This window comes from Mobula hypostoma, chromosome 20 (assembly GCF_963921235.1).
Source record: "Mobula hypostoma chromosome 20, sMobHyp1.1, whole genome shotgun sequence".
NCBI lineage: Eukaryota > Metazoa > Chordata > Chondrichthyes > Myliobatiformes > Myliobatidae > Mobula > Mobula hypostoma.
This window is the reverse complement of record NC_086116.1, coordinates 11,268,149-11,283,775: the sequence shown is the minus strand read 5'-3', so window position 1 is coordinate 11,283,775 and position 15,627 is coordinate 11,268,149. Positions and strand designations below refer to the sequence as shown.

At 40.2% G+C, this 15,627-nt stretch overlaps 1 protein-coding gene and 1 long non-coding RNA gene across 7 annotated transcripts in view; one reads left to right on the top strand and one right to left on the bottom strand.

The window, feature by feature from the left end:
* pde3a (phosphodiesterase 3A, cGMP-inhibited) overlaps window positions 1-8,519 on the top strand; it is a 547,044-nt gene extending 538,525 nt beyond the window's left edge. For 3 of the 6 annotated variants that reach the window (XM_063072391.1, XM_063072390.1, XM_063072389.1), the window contains one exon: window positions 1,226-8,519. In XM_063072391.1, the coding sequence (XP_062928461.1) occupies window positions 1,226-1,521 (296 nt within the window). In that variant the 3' untranslated portion in view covers window positions 1,522-8,519. The remainder of the gene's footprint in view (window positions 1-1,225) is intronic. The other 3 variants (XM_063072394.1, XM_063072393.1, XM_063072392.1) reach the window with 1 other exon arrangement.
* The window catches only part of LOC134359330 (uncharacterized), a 124,192-nt gene that overhangs the window by 58,816 nt on the left and 49,749 nt on the right, over window positions 1-15,627 (bottom strand). The gene's annotated exons all lie outside the window — the stretch shown is intronic.

Below are 15,627 nucleotides of genomic sequence, written 5' to 3'. Positions count from 1 at the left end.
TCACAAGATCTGCAGATAGAAGATCCATGGATAATAATGGTTTAATGTATTAATCAGTGAGCCAGATGCCAAACTGTTGGGATTTCTGAACAATCAGATGCCTGGTTATAGAGCTTTACTCTACTAATAATCCCATTAACAAAGATGTCAAAGTTGTCTTAAAAGCTGGATATTGTTCTAAAGTTTGAATGTATGCTGAATCCCATTACAAATGAGAATCATTTTTATTGTTTGCCATTAAGATACTATAACCACAAATGTATTATATGATTGGCAGATTTCATTTTTTGGGTTGCACTCCAAAAATATTTGATCTCCCGACCCCACTACATACTGATAGTGTGATTTGTTTGCACAATAACTCTAAAATCATAGGGACCACTGTAGCAGTTCTCCTACAAAACATACGCATAAGGAGCAGGAAGAGGCTAGTCAGCCCCGAGGTTCAATATGATCATGACTAACCTCCCTAAGGCAGCCTCATTTGGCAGTGTCTCTGTCTTGCTCATGGGCTGTAGGATTCTGTTCACTCAGCTTATTGTACTTCATGAGGCTGTAAATGAAATTGCCTGAGGGTCTGAAATGGAGAACAAATACAATTGCAAAAACTGTAATTTGAAACAAAAAAAGTGCTGGAAGATCTCAGCCAGGAAAAGAGCATCCTTGGAAAGAGAAACTGGTCAACATTTGGGGATCAAAGACCCTTCCTCAGAACGTCCTTAACTTCTAAGCAAGGGTTGTCGACTTAAAACATTATCTGGTTTCTGTTTTCACAATAAGTTCTTCCAACATTTCTATTTTTCGTCCTTAACTAAGTAGATGTTACTTAGATTGCCTGAAATAGACAGCAGCAGACACAAAATGTTGCATTTTGTATGTGTTGCTCTGGATTTCCAACATCTGCAGAATCTCTTGCGTTTATAGACAGCATCAGAAGTTCTTTCATTGACACTCATGTTAATGATGCATTTATGCATTCCAGTGTTGAGTGTGATGAGAATGAATGGGTGGGTAGGTACATGAAGAAGGAATCATTTGTCAATTGTTCTATTACTGGGTGCTACGAGAAATGGAGTATTAGTATGATTAGGGTGTTACTGTTACAAAGTAACAGTGTTGATCCACAGAACTCTATCTCCTCTAATATAATCAAGTACATAAAGATTCATAACATTATGAATAAAAACATTTAATTTAATGCTTCATTTCTTGTCCAATTGAACAGAACGGGAACGGCGCAGGAAGCAAAGGAAGGTCTTCTGTCAGATCATGCAGCACCTAATGGAAAATCATGAAATGTGGAAGAAGGTCATCGAAGAGGAACAGGAGGAGCGTAGGAAAGCAGACCTCGAGAAGCAAGAGCAGTCCTCCCTGCTTCAAAGCTCAGAGACAATCCAGGCAATCACTGAGGAGGAGGAGGACAAGGAAGAGAAGAATCTTGAAGAATCAGAGGGGAAGTCTGTGAAAACCAGTTCAGTCACAAACCTAACCCAGGAGACTTTAGAAGATAAAAGTGACTGAATGTGTACTGACCTTTTCTTTGTTCCCAGCACATTTTGACACAATACTGTAGATGTATAGAGCAATGTGCCTACAGCTGAGATGGTATAATATTGCCATGAGCTGCAGCCAGAAATAAATGAACACCATGAATGAGGAAGCCTCTATAACGCACCACTGGCTGACTTAGACTTTCAACACACAATTGCTACCAATACGATTATGGTGCACTTTTTCATTGACATGTCTTGTTTAATATTGCTTGATACACACGTCTGTAAAAAGAAATGCACTCACTTGCTATGCAACAGCAGTGAGTATCAAATGAAGGAGGACATATTTCTAAAGCATAGGCTTTACAGAAAATGCTGCGGTACTCTATCCCTAACTTTTGCTCCACTTTTGAGTGAAAGTTGATAGCTTTATCAGAATTCTGATACAGCCCGATAATACCTTTTGTGTATATAACCTTGTGGCTCACCAGCTCTGTATAAGCAATCTCTTGAAGCATAGCTGTAGTTCTTGTACATTGCAAACACCACCATGAACAAATGTTTTAGGAAAAGCCTAACAGATCCATGATGGGCCATTTCACTTTATAAAAAAGCACCTGCTACAAGCCAAACTTCTAGTCAAGAATTTATATCCATTTTGAATATTTTTATTGTTTATTTTACATTCAATGATAATTATTTGCAGAAAACAACAGTTTATTGTAGATACAAAGAACATTTTCTATTGGCTTTTGTAAATAGCAAGCTCTTAACCCAGTTTTTTTGTGATTTTGTAAAGATGGCTATGAAAACTTCACACTTAAAAAGACATTCTTATGATATTGACAGAACTTAGTACATTCTTATATAACACAACACGATAAAGTAGATGCAAGTTGCGGCAAATAGTTAATTTTAAAAGATGATCATTCTTTGGATTATTTTTGCTGCAAGGTTAATCCTTAAGAAATCGTTTACTACTGATAGGACTGAGGTGATTGACAAGAAAATTAGACAGTACCACCTCAGATTTTCTGAGGCCCATGTATCTGCACATTTTAGACATTGTGTGAGAGTTGGTGGTGATAAGGACTACAGTGAATCATAGCATCTTTCCTTCTACACCTTGCGTCATATAAGACTGAAGCATTGGACAATCAACCAGACAGTCTCATCTTCTATGACTTGATCTAACTCTACACCTTGGGTCAATGGCCACGTCATCATGGTGGTTATGTTTCGAGCCCAACAATCCAGTCACATGAAGCAAGGATCTCCAGACATTAATTGGAGTCTCATTACAGGGGGATTGACTTCAGTCAACTAAACAGCTCTTAAATCAGATCTTAATGCTGGTAATGGAGGCTGGTAAATTACGGAGTTTTGTGTTCCCTAATTTCCTTTTGGGAAGAAAATCTGACATCCTTTCATGGTCGGGCCATGTACAACTCTCACGTGCAGCAGGATGGTTTATCCACAGCTGTGCTGTGAAATATCCCAGCAAAGACTGTCAGGAATGAGCAACAGATGCTGAATATGCCTTTTAATCCCCAAAATTTGTTTTTCTTTAATGTGCAAGAGCTCCTTTTTTTTCCCTGTTAAAAATAACTTTGTTTAACATTTTTTTTTATTTTGAGATCAAAATCATTTTAAATGTGAAGGAATTTAAATAAATATAAAAGGAATCTAATCTTCTCCAGCTGCCCACATCTCACCCTCAGGGGTTGAGGTCAATTGCAATTCAATGCCAAGACTGATACACTTTGACTCTTGGTGACAACTGAGGCAAATGAAATGAATGGAGGTATGGATTAGTCAAGGTATAACCGAATGATAGAAAAGGTTCATGGGGAAAAATGGTCTCTCCCTGTTCTTTTGTACCTGAGCCATAGGATGTTACGTACTAATTTAATCTTTAAGGGTTAGTGTTTGTAAGTACAGTTAGCATTGTTCTAAATGTGAGCTGCAGTGCTTGACAGTTGCCCAGGATGATAAAAGGGAAGTCAATCCTTACAATTTCTAAAATTATTAGCATAACTGAAAGTATCATCCATGGCCCATAGATTTGCACCACTCCTAGGATAGTGTTAAAACAAATACAGAACCCTGGCTAAATCTCTACAGTCTCCAGGTTAATGATACAGCCTCCCACTGTAACTAGTGCTCTGCTCCAAATCCTATGCCAGCTCCTTGAAATCTTTGCACTCTGACTGATTCTAACATAGGACTTTTCATCTGTGCATATTTTTTCCTTAATAAAGCTTCACACTTTTTAATTGTTATTGCGTGATTAAAAGAAAGGAATATTGGATATATTTCAAGAGCACAGGTTCTGTGTTCATTTATTATACTGTATACCTTCCCTAATGTTCAAGGACTGCAGAAAGATTAGTTAACATATAACGTCATCAGAAAGTTGCAGCTTACAGATCATTTCAACATCGGTTACAATCCCACATCACCAATCTACTCATTTTTTATGTTTTGTTGACCAAACAAAATGATTAAACAATAATTTTGTTTTTGCACAAAACCTGGATTTCTTTAAAAGCATTTTGAGAGCAGAAGTTTAAAATTCTGGAAAAGTTGTTTGAATCTTCACCAACACTCATTTCAGTACTGAATAACCTTTCAAATATCAAAAGCCTTCTGCTTTCAAAGTTATTTTCTGCGGTGCTCATTATTTTAGGGATTTTACATAAGTGCAAATGTTCCAGCAAAGGATAATGAAAGGGGAACTACAAAAACTTTGAAAATTGGTGCAATTTCACACAAAGTCATAAATGAATCATAAATATGAAGGTACTCATTGAATGATTTAACACTGAAGGAAAACAGTCACTTCAGAGTATGTGACAACATCCATGCCTTCTCTTATTCTTATCCTAATAATTAAACTCACCTAAATTAACTTGGTTTTCTACACTTATGCATGGTAGGTCTAGTTTAAGCCAAGTCTCTCAAATCATTGCAGTCTACATGGCACCAAGTTGCAATTCAGAACATCAGAGGAATTAAAGTGAATAAAAATAAATTTGTTAGTGGCTATTAGAGAACAAATGTACTTCTGCAATTCTCTGTTGGTGTTAATTGAAATCTCTGTTATTATACCAGTGCAGTCATTACTGAAAGGCTGTATTGTAATTTAAACAGGAAATGCTCAGAAGGTCTGGTAGCATCTGTGGAAACAGAAACAGTTAATGTTTCCAATTTAATTTACTTCTTCAGCGAGAGAGTGAAAATAGTTAGCTTTGCATAGAAGAGAATTGGTGGGGGTGTGCAGGGTGGCTGGTGGAATGATCGTCATGAAGGGAATATCTGTTATATGGTGAAGCTTGGTCAAAAGGTTCGATCGAGGTTGCTATTCTTTGTCTGAACCATGCATTGCTGACTGTAAGTCTGTGAGACAGAATCAGCAAGTGAGGATATACTAGTAGAGAGCAAAATTGAGCTAATTTCACAGATGGGTGACTTACAATGGAAATAGCCCATTTTGATAGAAACAGAGAAAATGAGTTAACTACTAATGCAGAATTCAACATTGAGTCTGGAAGGCTGCAATGTAGCTTCGTAAAATTCACAACTAGCCTGATCACAACACCCAAGTTTAATAATAGCCAGAATGGAGAAAAGAAAATGGATATAATCTTCTTAAGGAGGCTCATCTACCAGATGATACAATAAGACCATAAGACATAGGAACAGAATTAGGCCATTTGGCTCATCGAGTCTGCTCCACTATTCAATCATGGCTTATTCATTATCCCTCTCAACCCTTGCTAATTAAGAACCTATCAACCTCTGTTTAAATATACCCAATTATTTGGACTCCACAGCTGTCTGTGGCAATGAATGCCACAGATTCACCATCCCCTGGCTAAAGTAATTCCCCTTGGCCTCTGTTTTAAATGGACATCCTTTTAGTCACAGGCTGTGCCCTCTGGTCCTAAGCTCTCCCACAATTGGAAACATCCTCTTCACATACACTCTATCTAGGCCTTTCAATATTCAATAGCTTTCAATGAGATTCGCGGCCCCCCCCCCCCGCCATTCTTCTAAACTCCAGCAAGTACACACCTAAAGCCATCTAATGCCCCTGCTATGTTAACATTTCCATTCTTGGGATCATTCCCATGAACGTCATAGACCCTCTTCCATAGTTGCTCAATAGGTCCCTTTTCAAGCTGTTGTACATGAAAGCAAAACAGAAAAAGAATTCAGATTATCTATACTACTCAGGGCAAAGAATTCTTTCACAATCAAAGTACATTTACCTGAAGAAAAATTGGAGGCATAATTAGCCTGATTTCCAAAGCAAATTAATACTGGTGATAAGAGTTCTTGAGCTTATTCATTCAGGCATCTTCTAAGCTTGTTCTGTTTATAAAATGCTTTCTGGTATTCACCTTCTTGCTCCTGTGAGCATAACTTGTGTTTACCTCTTGAAGCAGGGAGTGGTAACTATTGGCCAATTGTAAAATGCTTACTTTAAAAGTGTCAATAACCCTGTTGCAAAACTTAGCAAACAAAAGAATTCTGGACAGCAGTGGATTGAGGTATAAAGGTGATTAATAGGGTATGCACCATAAATAAGCCAGGCTACTAGTGGGTCAGTTTTTGAATTTTATGGATAGTGTTTTTTGCAAAGAACTTACAAGCAGTAATTTGATTCTGTAATTCTTATATCTATGGAGAACATCAGCAAATCTGGCGTTGGTTTCTTATAGTCAAGCAATGCAAATGCACGGTATTTTGTAAAGCCAATGAAACAGTACCCAAAAATTTAACTGAGGTGCACCAACTTTTCAAGTGAAGGCCAGAGTATTTCTAAGCCTGTTTCTAATGAAAGACTGGTATAGTTTAAATTTGCCAAGGTGCCAGGAACTCCTTGCAGTCAGTTGACCACAGAATCTGTGACTAGCACTTTAAGGGTTAATAATGTTCGCCTTATGTAGGTGTCTGACTACCTACCAGGATGTGAAAAGACACTGGAAAGAACAGCAGAGTGTATTTTAATTATATAATAAGATGTAGTTTTAAGGACAATAGTGTTCCATACATTCCAATTCTTTTTTAAATAATTGAATGAGTTAAATGTAAAAATTCACTTCAAGGTATAATGCACAGTATTTATATTCACCAAGGCTTTCTACATTTATATAAATGGTTTGTTAGAGGATTCAAATAAGAGAAACGTAAGTAGATATAATTAGCTGTAGATGTACATTTATTAGAGGCATTAAAATAATTAGCAGTCCTTTCAACTGTCAGTTGTTAATTCTGTTTATTTCACACGTGTTTGTGATATTGTGATTTTCTTTTTTATTTTTCAGTGTGCCGTAAATATGTAAATTCAATTTTGTTCTTTTGTATAATGTAGTTCCCATGATGGTGAAATCATTAAGATAGAATCGTCTATTGTGTTTACGCATTAGTTTTGTTAATTATGAAGAGCACAAGAATGGTGTGTCATTATTCCAAGTGTAAATTAAATAACGTATCATACACTGCCTAACAGTTGATACAATCTTTACACGTTTGAGGTTTGTGCCTTGGCAACTTCTTATGTTCAGTGTCATAATTTGATCAGAAAAGTTATCAATGTATATTTATCATTTTAATTTGTTGAATTACAAGACATTTTATATGAAAAAGGAACCCTACAGAGAGTTGCAGAACATATGTGGGAAACTCTCCCTCACCCATTATGAAATCCAATTAAAGATTTGTCTAAGTGTGGCAGTACTGACAGATGACATAAAGCAGACTTCTGTCTTCGGTTGAGAGTAATCTACCGGTAAAAATTTTAATATCATCTCTCACCTGCCACTGCTTATGTGCCTCTGTAGCATTAATCTTTTCACAGAAAAATTACGCATCAATTGAAAGGGGTATCTCAACATTGTTTAGTTATATGTAACAGGTGTACCATATGAAGAGAGTGAGGGTTGAATTCATCTGTTGGTGCTGTTGCTTAAAATAAAAATTTCATCCTTGTCTAACATCAACAACAATTTGAATTTCAATAGAGCTTTCACTATAGTAAAATACTCCTAGGCACTTCATGGGAATAATATTGAATAAAATTTGATACGCTTTTGCCTTGACAGGACCAACATAGATAATTATTTTTTAAGAAATACAAAATGTCATTTTATTAGAGTGTTTTTATTGTTTCTGTCACTACAGTCAACCTTCTCCACATAATTGCCCATTATCCCTTCATTTAGCTTAAGAATGAGCCCTTGCTATTTGTTATATCAAATCACAAATTCAATGTAACTCCTCACGTGATTTGCACTCAACACACAAAGCAATAGCTAATGTTTCATTCACAATTCTTTAAGTCAAGGATTCCATATATCTGATTAAATATCCTATTTTATACAGTAGATTATGTACAGAATAAATCTTTCAGATAGGTGTTATTTATTTTTACTGTTTTGTAAGTTAGACACTATACTGTATCTCTAATGGCCAGAATAATCGGAAAGTGCCTCTTGGTAAACTGTATAGTACAGAATATATAAATACTTATTCAATATTTTAGAAACATCTGTTGCTAACTGAAAAATGTAGATGTTTTAATGCAAAGACAGTTGTACAACATGAAATTAATTCTGTGGTATTGTGCGTCACTTCTTTGTCTACACACGTAATGCTTGGCTTGGAGTTACTTTTCCATGTCCTCCTTCAGTTGCAGAAGTCTGTGCTGCCAGCTGAGCACCTTGGATTGATCTCCTCCAAGAGGAGCCCTATGATTTTGCAATTTTTAAGACGAGCGCATATACTTGAATTAGGAAAGAGAAATCAGTATTCAAGGTGCTTCACTAACCAGTAGATTAATTCTGAGAGGCATTCTCTCTCAAATACACATCAAAGTCAAGTCACTTTTTATTGTCATTTCGACCATAACTGCTGGTACAGTACACAGTAAAAACGAGACGATGTTTTTCAGAACCATGGTGCTACATGAAACAATACAAAAGCTACACTGAACTACGTAAAACAACACAAAAACTACACCAGACTACAGGCCTACCCAGGACTGCATAAAGTGCACAAAACAGTGCATGCATTACAATAAATAATAAACAAGACAATAGGCACAGTAGAGGGCAGTAGGTTGGTGTCAAGCCAGGCTCTGGGTATTGAGGAGTCTGATAGCTTGGGGGAAGAAACTGTTGCATAGTCTGGTCGTGAGAGCCCGAATTCTTCGGTGCCTTTTGCCAGATGGCAGGAGGGAGAAGAGTTCATATGGGGAGTGCGTGTAATGGCAGGAAGAGAGACCCCGATGATCTTCTCAGCTGACCTCACTATCCGCTGCAGGGTCTTGCGATCCAAGATGGGGCAATTCCCAAATCAGACAGTGATGCAGCTGCTCAGGATGCTCTCAATACAACCTCTGTAGAATGTGGTGAGGATGGGGGGGGGGGGTGGGAGATGGACTTTTCTCAGCTTCTGCAGAAAGTGGAGACGCTGCTGGGCTTTCTTTGCTATGGAGCTGGTGTTGAGGGACCAGGTGAGATTGGTGTTAGATCATTAAACTGTCTCAAAAGGCATATGGGGACCTTTATTAATTGCAGGTAAAATGCTGTCCTCTACCTATACCAGAGATGGAGTAGATGTAGTCTTGTGGTACCAGAAAGGCAAGTCCCTAGCCTGCCCAAAAAATTTACTCTGAAAAAGGGCTCTTGAAACAAGAAATCAGGTTCAGATTTATCACATGGACATCAAAGCATTCACATTAACAACTAACACACCATAACATTTCATAAGACCATGAGAAGCAGGAACAGAATGGTCAAAGCAACACTCACAACACGCTGGAGGAACTCAGCAGGTTGGGCAGCATCCGTGGAAATGATCAGTCGACGTTTCGGGCCGGAACCCTTCGTCAGGACTGAAGAGGAAAGGGGCAAAGGCCCTATAAAGAACGTGGGGGAGGGTGGGAAGGAGAAGGCTGGTAGGTTCCAGGTGAAAAACCAGTAAGAGGAAAGATAAAGGAGGTGGGGGGGGGGAAGCAGGGAGGTGATAGGCAGGAAAGGTGAAGAAAGAATAGGGGAAAACACAATGGGTAGTAGAAGGAGGTGGAATCATGAGGGAGGTGATAGGCAGCTGAGGGAGGGGGTAGAGTGACATAGGGATAGGGGAAGGGAGGGGGAGGGAATTACCGGAAGTTGGAGAATTCTATGTTCATACCAAGGGGCTGGAGACTACCTAGACGGTATATGAGGTGTTGCTCCTCCAACCTGAGTTTAGCCTCATCATGGCAGTAGAGGAGGCCATGTATGGAAATATCTGAATGAGAATGGGAAGCAGAGTTGAAGTAGGTGGCTACCGGGAGATCCTGTCTGTTGTGGCGGATGGAGCGGAGGTGCTCGACGAAGCGGTCCCCCAATCTGCGTCAGGTTTCACCGATGTAGAGAAGGCCGCACCGGGAGCACCGGATGCAGAAATAGGTCATTTGGCCCATTGAATCCGCTGATACATTTTCCCTCTCAACCCCCTTTACATGACTTCTCCCCTTAACCCTTGATGTCCTGATTAATCAAGATACCAGATAGCCTCCGGGTCCAACATATTATTCTCCGTAACTTCCGCCACCTCCAACGGGATCCCACCACTAAGCACATCTTTCCCTCCCCCCCCCTGCATTCCGCAGGGATCGCTCCCTACACGACTCCCTTGTCCATTCGTCCCCCCCATCCCTCCCCACTGATCTCCCTCCTGGCACTTATCCGTGTAAGCGGAACAAGTGCTACACATGCCCTTACACTTCCTCCCTTACCACCATTCAGGGCCCCAAACAGTCCTTCCAGGTGAGGCATCACTTCACCTGTGAGTCGACTGGGGTGATATACTGCGTCCAGTGCTCCCGATGTGGCCTTTTATATATTGGTGAGACCCGACGCAGACTGGGAGACCGCTTTGCTGAACATCTACGCTCTGTCTGCCAGAGAAAGCAGGATCTCCCAGTGGCCACACATTTTAATTCCACATCCCATTCCCATTCTGACATGTCTATCCATGGCCTCCTCTACTGTAAAGATGAAGCCACACTCAGGTTGGAGGAACAACACCTTATATTCTGTCTGGGTAGCCTCCAACCTGATGGCATGAACATTGACTTCTCTAACTTCCGCTAAGGCCCCACCTCCCCCTCGTACCCCATCTGTTACTCATTTTTATGCACACATTCTTTCTCTCACTCTCCTTTTTCTCCCTCTGTCCCTCTGAATATACCTCTTGCCCATCCTCTGGGTCACCTCCCCCCTTGTCTTTCTTCCCGGACCTCCTGTCCCGTGATCCTCTCGTATCCCCTTTTGCCTATCACCTGTCCAGCTCCCAGCTCTATCCCTCCCCCTCCTGTCTTCTCCTATCATTTTGCATCTCCCCCTCCCCCTCCAGCTTTCAAATCCCTTACTCACTCTTCCTTCAGTTAGTCCTGACGAAGGGTCTCGGCCTGAAACGTCGACTGCGCCTCTTCCTATAGATGCTGCTTGGCCTGCTGCGTTCACCAGCAACTTTGATGTATGTTGACAGATACCAGTATAAGCTTGGAACATGGATTGTTCCACAAAGCCGACAAAAAGGCAGGCATAGCTGGAACCCATACGGGTGCCCATGGCTACACCTTTAGTTTGGAGAAAGTGGGAGGAGCCAAAGGAGAAATTATTAAGAGTAAGATCTTTTCCTTCCTTTTGGTTGCCTTCTGCTGGTTTTTAACAGTTTCCCAATCCTCCAAGTTCCCACTAATATTTGCTCTATTATATGCCTCTCTTTTACTTTTATCTTGTTTTTGACTTCACTTGTCTGCCAAAATTGTGTCATCCTGCTTTTAAAACACTTCTTCCTCTTTGGGATGTATCCTTCTTTTGCCTCCTAAATTGCCCCCAGAAACTCCAGCCATTGCTATTCTGTCATCATCCCTGCTAGTGTCCCCTTCCAATCAACTTTGGCCAGCTTCTCTCTCATGCCTCTATAATTCCCTTTACTCCACTTTAATACTGATATATCATAAGATGAAGAAAGGAAAGGCAGCAGGTCCTGATGAATTAGTAATAGAACAAATTATCGTGCTTGAAGATTATGGAATTGAAAAACTTGCTGATTTAAACAATGACATTTATGTGACTGGAATAATACCAGAAGAGATGAAAAAAATCAGTATTTATCACTCTTCCTAAGAAACCTGGAGCATATGAATTACATAGGACCATAAGTTTAATGAGTCATATCACCAAGATACTTCTAAGAATTTTGATGGCAAGAGCTAGAGGTAAGATACAAGCTGAAATAGGTAAAGAACAATATGGTTTTGTGAAAGACAAAGGTACAAAAAACACAATATTGATGTTAAGGATACTATCAGAACGAGCTATTCAAGTGCAAAAAGATTTGTTTGCTTGTTTTATCGACTACATAAAAGCATTTGATAAAGTGAAGCACAATAAGTTATTTGAAATGTTCCAGAAAACTCTAGATCTAGATTCGAAAGACCTCCACCTAATCAGAAATCTGTCCTGGGAACAGACTGCCGCTGTAAGAGTAAATGGAGAAGTGAGTCAGTTTACAAAAATCAAGAGAGGCGTTAGACAAGGGTGTGTTTTCTCCCCTGATTTATTTAATGTGTACAGTGAAAGAATATTACAAAAAATAAGAGACATCTTGGGAATCAAAGTTGGCCGTGAAAACATCAATAATTTCAGATATGCAGGTGACACTGTGTTAATTGCAAGTACAGAGGAAGAACTACAAAACTTAATTGAGATAGTTTTTGAAAAAAGTGCAAAAATGGGTTTATCTATCAATTGCAAAAAGACAGAATGTATGGTGATATCCAAAAAGAAGGCGAATCCTATCTGCAGGCTGAGAATAAACGGGGAAGACATAAAACAAGTGCAGAACTTTTCCGACTTAGGAAGCTGAATGACATCAATAGACAATAGGTGCAGGAGTAGGCCATTCAGCCCTTTGAGCCAGCACCACCATTCACTGTGATAATGGCTGATCATCCACAATCAGTACCCTTTTCCTGCCTTCTCCCCATATCCCTTCACTCCGCTATCTTTAAGAGCTCTATCTAACTCTTTCTTGAAGGAATCCAGAGAATTGGCCTCCACTGCCTTCTGAGGCGGAGCATTCCACAGAACCACAGCCCTCTGTGTGAAAAAGTTTTCCCCAACTCCATTCTAAATTGTCTACCCCTTATTCTTAAACTGTGGCCTCTGGTTCTGGACTCCCCAACATCGGGAGCATGTTTCCTGCCTCTAGCGTGTCCAATCCCTTAATAATCTTATATGTTTCAATCAGATCCCCTCTCATCCTTCTAAATTCCAGTGTATACAACCCCAGTTGCTCCAATCTTTCAACATATGACAGTCCCGCCATCCCAGGAATTAACCTCGTGAACCTATGCTGCAGACCAAAACTGTACCTCACATGGCAGGTGCGACATGGACATCGAAAGAAGAATAGGGATGGCAAAAGACACCTTTACGAGAATGAAGAGTATACTGATCAATACTAAACTAGGCATGACAACCCGCCTCAGAGTATTGAAATGTTATGTTTATCCAGTTATGTTATATGGCTCAGAATGTTGGACAATATCTAGTAACATGAAGAAATGAATTGAAGCAGCAGAGATGTGGTTTTTGAAGAGGATGCAAAGAATATCATGGACAAAACAAATATCTAATGAGGATGTCATGAACAGAGCAAACACAAAAAGAGAAATAATGTATGAGATCATGAAAAGGCAACCTAATCACATTGGACATGTGATTAGGAAAGAGGAGTTAGAATGCACAGTAATTATGGGAAAGATTGAAGGGAAGAAAGCAAGAGGAAGACAAAGACAAATGATGATGGAGACAGCAGCCAGAGAACTGGAAATGAATACCAATGAATTGATCCACTTGATCTGAAACAGGAGTGTTTGGGCCATGGCAGTCAAAGCTCAAACTGGTCACGGCACCTGATGATGATGATGATGATATCAGATTTTAGTTTCTCCCTCTCATATTGCAGGGTAAAGTCACTGTCTCCTCAGGGTTCCTTTACCTTAAGCTCCTTAATCATATCCAGCTCATAATACAACATCCAGTCCAATCCTTTCCCTTAGAGGGTTCAACCACAAGCAATTCTAAAAAGGCATTTTGTAGGCATTCTAGAAGTTCTCTCCCTTGGGATCCATCACCAACCTGATTTTCCCAATCTACCTGTATATTTAAATTCCCTCAGACTATTGTAACATTGCCCTCTTGACATGTGTTTACTATCTCTCATTGTAATTTTGTAGTCCATATCCTGGCTACTGTTCAGCGGTCTGTATATAGCGGTCCCATCAGTCATTTTACCCTTACAGTTTCTTAACAAGGATTCTACATCTTCTGATCCAATGTCACTTCAATCTAAGGATTTGATTTCATTTTTTACCAACAGAACTATGCAGCCCCCTCTGCCTTCCTGCCTGCCCTTTTGATACAAGGTGTATCCCTCAGATGTTAAGCTCCCAACCATGATTTGTTTCAGACATGACTCAGTAACGCCCACATCCTATCTACCAATCTGTAACTGCGCTACAAGATCACCTGCCCTATTCCATATACTGCATGCATTCAAGTATAACACCTTCAGTCCTGTATTCATCACCCATTTTTGATTTTGTCCCCATGTTACACTGCAACTCATCCCACTTTCTGAAAATTTGCCCTATTATCTGCCTGCCCTTCCTGACAGTCTCACTGTACACTGCATCTAGTTGCATACCATCTGTCCCATCCTCAGCCATCATCACTCTGGTTCCAATCCCCCTTCCAAATTAGTTCCATCCCTCCCTAAAAGTTCTAGTAAACCTGTCCACAAGGATATTGGTCTCCCTTGGGTTCAGGTGTAACCTGTACAGGTCATAACTTCCCTAGAAGAGATCCCAATAATCCAGGAATCTGAACCCAGAAATTACTTCAGAATTCCAGCATCTGCTGTATTTGATGATCCAGTCGTTTATTTCTGCAAACACAAGGAATTCTGCAGTTGCTGTAATTTCAAGCAACACACATAAAAGTTGCTGGTGAACGCAGCAGGCCAGGCAGCATCTCTAGAAAGAGGTACAGTCGACGTTTTGGGCTGAGACCCTTAGTCAGGACTAACTGAAAGAAGAGCTAGTAAGAGATTTGAAAGTGGGAGGGGGAGGGGGAGATCCAAAATGATAGGAGAAGACAGGAGGGGGAGGGATGGAGCCAAGAGCTGGACAGGTGATTGGCAAAAGGGATATGAGAGGATCATGGGACAGGAGGCCCAGGAAGAAGGAAAAGGGTGAGGGGGGGGGAAACCCAGAGGATGTGCAAGGGGAATAGTGAGAGGGACAGAGGGAGAAAAAGGAGAGAGGGAAAAAGAATGTGTGTGTATATAAATAAATAAATAACAGATGGGGTACGAGCGGGAGGTGGGGCATTAGCGGAAGTTTGAGAAGTCAATGTTCATGCCATCAGGTTGGAGACTACCCAGACAGAATATAAGGTGTTGTTCCTCCAACCTGAGTGTGGCTTCATCTTTACCGTAGAGGAGGCCGTGGATAGACATATCAGAATGGGAATGGGACGTGGAATTAAAATGTGTGGCCACTGGGAGATCCTGCTTTCTCTGGCAGACAGAGCGTAGGTGTTCAGCGAAGTGGTATCCCAGTCTGCGTCAGGTCTAGCCAATATATAGAAGGCTGCATCGGGAGCACCGGACGCAGTATATCACCCCAACCGACTCACAGGTGAAGTGTCGCCTCGTTGTTTTCTCTTGGACTTTGGTGATTGTAAATTAACAGTCACATTTTTTGCATTACAACTATACTTGAGATACTGCAGCTGTAAAGATGTCCTGAGGTTGTTAAAGGCACCATTGAAGTGCAAGCTTTCTTCCTCTTCCAATTGCAAACATAAAGCATTTGCCTCAGTACGAGATACAAATTGAATTGAATTGACTTTATTACTTACATCCTTCATACACGCGAGGAGTAAAAATATTTACGTTATGTCTCCATCTAAATACGCAATGTGCAATTTATAGTAATTTTTAATAAATAGTATGTACAACAGGATAGTCAATATAACATAGAAATACAGTTGCGACAGCA